The sequence below is a fragment of the Hyposmocoma kahamanoa genome, unplaced genomic scaffold, assembly GCF_003589595.1.
Source record: "Hyposmocoma kahamanoa isolate Upper Pololo Valley unplaced genomic scaffold, ASM358959v1 67, whole genome shotgun sequence".
NCBI classification, from domain to species: Eukaryota; Metazoa; Arthropoda; class Insecta; order Lepidoptera; family Cosmopterigidae; genus Hyposmocoma; species Hyposmocoma kahamanoa.
Window position 1 is genome coordinate 3130336 of NW_020653855.1, and position 6856 is coordinate 3137191.

At 36.5% G+C, this 6856-nt stretch overlaps 1 protein-coding gene across 1 annotated transcript in view; it reads right to left on the bottom strand.

Annotated features, from left to right (window-relative positions):
* Nucleotides 1-1206, bottom strand: part of LOC113232141 (serine/threonine-protein kinase BRSK2) — a 71174-nt gene extending 69968 nt beyond the window's left edge. The window contains exon 1 of the mRNA XM_026466778.1: nt 1116-1206. Within this exon, the coding sequence (XP_026322563.1) occupies nt 1116-1206 (91 nt within the window). The remainder of the gene's footprint in view (nt 1-1115) is intronic.
* Nucleotides 1207-6856: the final 5650 nt, after the last annotated feature.

The following is a 6856-nucleotide window of genomic DNA, read 5'->3' on the forward strand; positions in this document are numbered from 1 at the left end:
TATAACCGTGTCAATTTCAGGGGTTACAATGATTCACTATGTAACACATTTTCAAGTATGTTATACCCCTGAATACAAATCCTGATGGATCCACTTGTGTTATGCAATGGAACCATGAGTATTTCAAAATCTTACTGGACCCACTAATGGAATCAAGCAGTGGTTCCTAACAGTCCTAAAGGAACCTGCTTTTGTAGCTGTCATTTTGTACGACATAAAACACACTTTGGCAAGTATTGCCGTTAAAACCATTTTCTATCAATTATACTGTCACAATTTTATTGTGGCAAAATAATTTGATTGAATCAAACCGTTTAAATGGCAACACTGAGCCGGAAATAATGGTAACGATAAGTAATAACGCACACATTCATGGCCTCTCACAAGGGAAATGCTGTATCGCGCATGCCATCAACATTCACATAGAGAAATAAATGTAGGCCATACAAATATTTCTCTCGGCGCGGGAATCGAACTCGAGACTTCTGTGTGGCAGACCAGTATGGCAACTGTTCGGCCTCACAGGCAGTAAAATTTTAGTGATGCACGGAATGAACGGAATGAAACATGAACGGACGTGTCATAATCAATGGTTGGAAAAAGGTGTTCCACGTACATATATATGTGTATAGATATAGCTACAAAGAGCGACATAGAGTTGTTAAAACTACAACTTCATAACCATACACAACTTATAACCACCAAATATTAATTATAATTACTTTTTCGAAGTCCGGATTTCCGGAAATGCTTTTATTGCATATCGTAAGACAAAACTAGTGGTCTAGGAAGTCGAAGACGAATTTGAAAGTAATTCTAATGGTGCCATGTAAAAAATGCAGTAGATGACTGCAGTCTCATCGAAATGGTTCCAGACAGGACGCGCCCCACTACTGCTAACCTATTCGTCCGCGCGCCTCAACAGTCGCGAAAGTTGTAAACTTCCGATAAAATTTGCGGAAGCAGAAACGGAAATAAATGTCAAAAAGCGTGCGGATTTTGCGCAGTTCCGCGAAACCAGAGGAAGAGGTCTGTTGCATCACTAGTAAGGGTATATGGATCAAGACTTATAGAAAACGATAAAAAAAAACAAGAAACAATCATCTGTCATTTACCTGTCTGCCCCTTTCCCAAAGTCTTCTCCAATCTAAACGGCCCGACATACTGGTAGGCCTCAGTGGCCGTCGTCGTTCCCCCACTCTCCATCTTCAGTCACTCCGCATCGGTTCACCAAAACCAATACGGGGTCATAGCCTCCGCGTGAACCCCGTACGTGACCCCGTACTCTGATACATTGTTTTTGAAAGTTCCATATTTTTTATGGACGGTCCATGGTTTACTATCTAGGAGGTTTTAGTTTTTAACTGTTTGGGAATTAAATATTTTTGGTTTGGTAAGTAAAAGTGCGTTATTTTTAAAACCGACTGAATGTATTAATATATTTTTTCTTTATTTAAAAAGAAATAGCTTTATTTAAAAAGAATTATTTAAAAATAAAACTCAAGTTTAATTTTGGTGTGTTATTGCTGAAAATCTTAACCCATATGTCGCCAGTGTAAGTAAAAAACGTATTTTCAATGAAATGTAAATCAAGGTGAAAGTGTAAACAGTCAATAAGTTGATAAATGGTAAATATGAACTTAATGGTACCACACCATTAGTGGAACTGATGAAATTAAAAATAAACTAAGAAGTGATTGTAAATAACAATAATAGGTAAAAAATTGATTATATATTCATTGGAAAGAAACGGGAAGGGAGTATTTCCTTTTTCTTTTTATATTTTTAAAAATTGTTCCTACCATTGGCATAATAAAACCACATCTGACCGTAAGTCAAAAATGCTTTTATCATTATGAAAGTCATATAAATAATGCCAACTATACGAAATAAATTAAATGTATATGTGAAATGTTATTACTCTCCATAATTTGTGCATAAATTTATATTAATAATTATATATATACATATATATTAATATTTATTTTGGAACGGTTAGTGTGCGTTCCCATCATATCGTGACGACAGATAGTCGTGCAGTTTAAAATATCATACCATGTATATTTAAATGAAGTTGTTGACCACTTTTTGACGTAACGACGACAGACTGTCAAGACAATGGGAAGAGCTAGAACGACAGTCGTCCGATGGTAAATAAAACGTTAAGATAAAAATGTGACGACATATAATCGCAGCTACTATTGTCGTCACGTTTTATTTATCGTTGTCTCATATCTGCAAACGACAAGGCGGCTGCCGTGAAACGGTAAATTGTCATCACGATCCAGTGGGAACAGCTAGGTAATACTGTAATACTATAATATAGAGTAGGTAAAGCACTTGTGTTATGGAAATCGGAAACAACGACGGTACCAAGGTATAACTGTTGTTCAACTATAAGAAAAGTCCACGACACAGTCATGACACGTAGTCGTGATATGGGAACAGACTAGACGCGACAGTCACCGGGAATGCGCCCTGACACGCTCCATGATCACAGGTTAACTGGACAGCGGCAGATGACAGCTTTAAGAGCAGACATATCTCTGTCTACCCTCTTCCGCTGTCGATTGACTACATTCATCTCGACGTTTGAGTGTTACTACAGTCGCTCACTTTTTTCCGACCAAATTTCGTTCCGTTCCGAAATATCGGAAAAATAAAAAAAACTCATACCGTGGTAAGAAACCTGTAATTAGTGAAAATAATTTTTATATCTCTCTCACTGAAAAGTTGTCATTTTCCAGATGAGGCCTTATTATCAAAGGGTGCGGATCAATTTCGGAATCAGTGAAGTATAATATGGTAATAATAATGTGAAAAGTTTGTTTCCTGATAGCGAAGAAACAAAGCGGAGGATTTATTTAGCAGCACTCACGTTGGTTACTACATGGCCAAGCATACCTTGCCCTAAGTCAATAATTGGGTACATTCGTCACAGTTTCAAAATGTCCAAAAATCTACTATACTCGCACCGAGTTGAAGCCAAAAAGTGTATTATACTTTGGAAGCTTGCCAAACCAAGCGTTTTAATGTTTTCGCGAACTATAACACCGCATTAGTGAACCTAAAGTGCTTAACAAATTGGATGACGTAGTCTGGATGGGTAATTTCACTTGAGTAGCACTTCCCGTGTAGTAAAATTTATTAGGCGAAATTTGGACGACGAATGTAACTACTCATGTTTTGATTTTGAAAGAAAAACATGGTAAGAGAGAACATATTATTATCCTAATTTCGGTGCGGGTTACCAACGCGACACTCCAATGAGAATTAGATAATTTGATTTCAAATATCAACCAGACGTTCGTAACTAAACTCTTGGCATTTACAAATTGAAACCAAAAGAATTAAGAAGTGTTACTTAAAAAGAGTGTCGAACCCAGATTATTGTGAAGTAAGTATATGTCCAGCAACTAAACATTTTTTGAAATATTTTTTTTTGTAATCATATTTTTTCAGGACAAACCGATGTTTCGGGCCATTTACAGGTCCCATGGTCACAAACTGACTGAAATCAATGCGTAACAATCACGAAAAGCTAAGAATTTGATTTTTATTTGATTGATATTTTGTTTGAGCCCCGGCGTTAAACACTTACCGGTTAAACCATCAGGCCTTAATGGATAACCTCGTAAAAAAATTAGAATTAACAATACCTAGTACAACTTATTTCTTGTAGAGGAATACCGTCTACCGTGTATTGACACAATGCTACCAATTTCTAGGCGCAAATAATCAACTCAAAGAATTATACAAATAAAAATAAAATTCACAATGCAATGGATCTTTTAAAAAACTATTTTCTAATTGTAATAATCATTGCGAAGCGATTGTAAAAGAATTGGACAGGTATAAACGCGATTTTAGCTCGGAAAACAAAATTTCATTTCCTATGAGTAAAATATATGCTAAAACATAGATTTTTCTTTTAAACTAGTATTTTACGCAAATCTTATCAAATCATTCGCTGAACCTAAAGAGATTTTAAAAGTCTATGCATTTCACTCTGAAACCTTGAAACCAGATTTATTTCGTAAATGTACCTACATTCCCATCAGGTGGACAGAGTGATATTACAAATGTGGACATAAGTATCTATGTAAACATTAAAGCCATCCCGTCTAGAAATAGATTGTCAATACTGTCGCAGCCATCTACAACGTGGGCATTGTTAGCGCTTAACAACTGTAGTGACATTTTCAGGTCGTTTTTACGGAAAAACAATGGAAAATTGCTTCGAAAAAAAATTGTATTTAGTTGCTATAGAGGTTTGCTGTACTTGTAGAAGTACGTACACTGGAGGAAAAACAAATGGGACAGTATGATAATTTGAGTTGGAAACATTGTTCACATTTGTAATGTTGTATTGCAGATTTAGTAGCAGTGCCAGCTCCTTGTGAAAGTGTTCCTCGAGACTAGTACTGCACACCTAGTTCTGCCACCGGTTCTGAACTAACAGTTTGACTGCATGTCTGCAGTTAATGCGTGAAGTTGTTAACCGAGACCTTGACTGCATGAAGTTGATAACATGATAAGTTGACGGCATGATGTCGAAACCGTCTTCATGCATTCGAGATCGACTTCATGTAGTTAGTGCGTGAAGTCATTATCAAGTTCACGCAGTCGTGGTCTCAGCTGCAATTTGTTAGCAGCTTTAGGGTGCTGGTGAAACTATAGGCACATGAGTCTTGTCAACCATGCCTCAGGGTAACAGACACTGTGGCAAAGGTCTTTGCGACTTAAAGCTCAGAGTGACACTGTAATTGTTACGAGTAGGCGTATCACTTGATATGATGAAAAAAGGAATTGCTAACGTGAGCAAACATACTGTATAAAACCCTATGCAGGTGGACAAGGCTTTTTCTAAGGATTACAACTCTCCTTCTTTCTTTTCCAGCATTGCACCATTGCGTAACAAACTTAATGTATTCCTCCTCCTTAATCCTCGTAGCTTACGCTACGTGGGGATTTGCGGGAAAAGTTTCATTAATCTAGACCAATCACGATACTAGGTGGCTTAATGTACCTTAATACCATGGTGCGGATTGCATTTGCAACTAGGTAAACAAATGAATCGTACAAGGACGGGTTCACATCTGATTTGTATGGACGGCCTTAGTTTGTTAAACGTATCCGGATCCAGATACGTGTACCGCTATTTAAACTACGAAATTCAATTTCCTTCACGACTGGAAACTAAGTGAAATTAATTGCAGGAATCCTTTAATAAATGCTGAATTTGACTATTCAAAAAATAGAACACAAGGAGTAAGAGCAAATAATATATTAATAGTTTACCCTTTTGTGTGGCCCTTTTATGAACAATCCAAAAAGTTATTCGGACACGTAAGTCGATCTCAGTCAGGGTGAAAACTACACCAAACTAGGCATCGTAAAACTGGTATCCGTTTCCAGTTTTGAATATAATCAAGCAATTCAGTTAAGAAATGTTTAAATCTTGAATTTACGTATTTTCCTTAGCGGCGATGTGGGGAAGGCCTGGATCCTACCAGATTCTATTTTTTTTATTATACCAAGTGTCGGAATGAACAAATCGTGTGCCTGGTGGTAAGCGACACGCCTCGCCCTAACAGTTGCAGTGCCATTAAGAGCTTTAAATTACAAAGACTTGAGGGGCACTGTAACTGTGCCTGTCACCTTGAGACATAAGTTGATAGTCTCATGTGCCTGTAATTTCACCAGCACCCGACCCTTCTAATATTACTGCTTAGCGTCAGAAATAGGTAAGGTAAAAAAAAATCCTGATGTAGTGGTCGTATCTGGAAGGGTACTTTTAACCATCCGGATTTTTTGTAATATATCACTTCTCATCCTCGTCGCCAATTTGATAATTAAAGAATTCACTTTATAGTATAGAAAACGTTGTATTGCGAATGAACCTGAGACTGGCAAGTCTGCAAGCTGACAAGGCTTTAATTTCACCAACACCCTTACCCTTCGAAACTGGTGGCAGTAGTTCCTGGCCGAGGTCTTTCACAAGGAGCTCTACTATTATTTTGATAAACTACCTATGTGTATTCTAACTTATATAATGTTCCTATAACTACACTGAATGTTTGATCTAAGGTAAAGGATCTTCTATTACAGAATGACGGCTACATCGAGAAGATTACCCAGCATATACATAAACAATTTGGGTAAAACGATCTTTCTCTATTATTCTTTATCTAATTTACGTGGATAGACGTAACTCGATCAATTCTCATCGGTGATTTGAGATACCATCTGCCAGTTGTTTGATAAGCTTTAGAAATGCGGCTATTTCAATTTAAGGACCGAAATAACTATTAGATGACAATATGGTCACAATCCAGGTATTTCGTGTGGTTACCTGGAATTTGTGATATCTATTTTTGTTCACTTAGTTATTTAAAACAATTCTGCATCTTTTCTTTTTGCTTATAGTTCAATTCTATGAGTAATTTTTGGGATTAGTCTTTACATTTCTTACAGGATTCTAGGAAGAAATGCCTTCGTGAATACTTAAAGTTTTTCAGTTGAAAAATCGTATTTGTTATACATGTAATTGATTCAAATGAACAAATTAAAGAATTGAGGAGTATACATTTTGAATTCATGACAAACTTGTAAAGATTTTGTGAAAAAAATCATGGTAAACATAATGAAAGGTTGGAAAGCGTGTAGGTCAAAGTGAGCATTGCTACAACGCAATCGATAATTCAACTGCCGCTATAGTGCATCCAAAATGATTATAGGTAAACTTATTTTATGAAATTATATACATTTTTATGAAAATTTATGAAAAAAATATTCTTATTTACAACTGCGATGGGCCAAATATGGCGACGACAGCGAAATTGGAAATTTGATT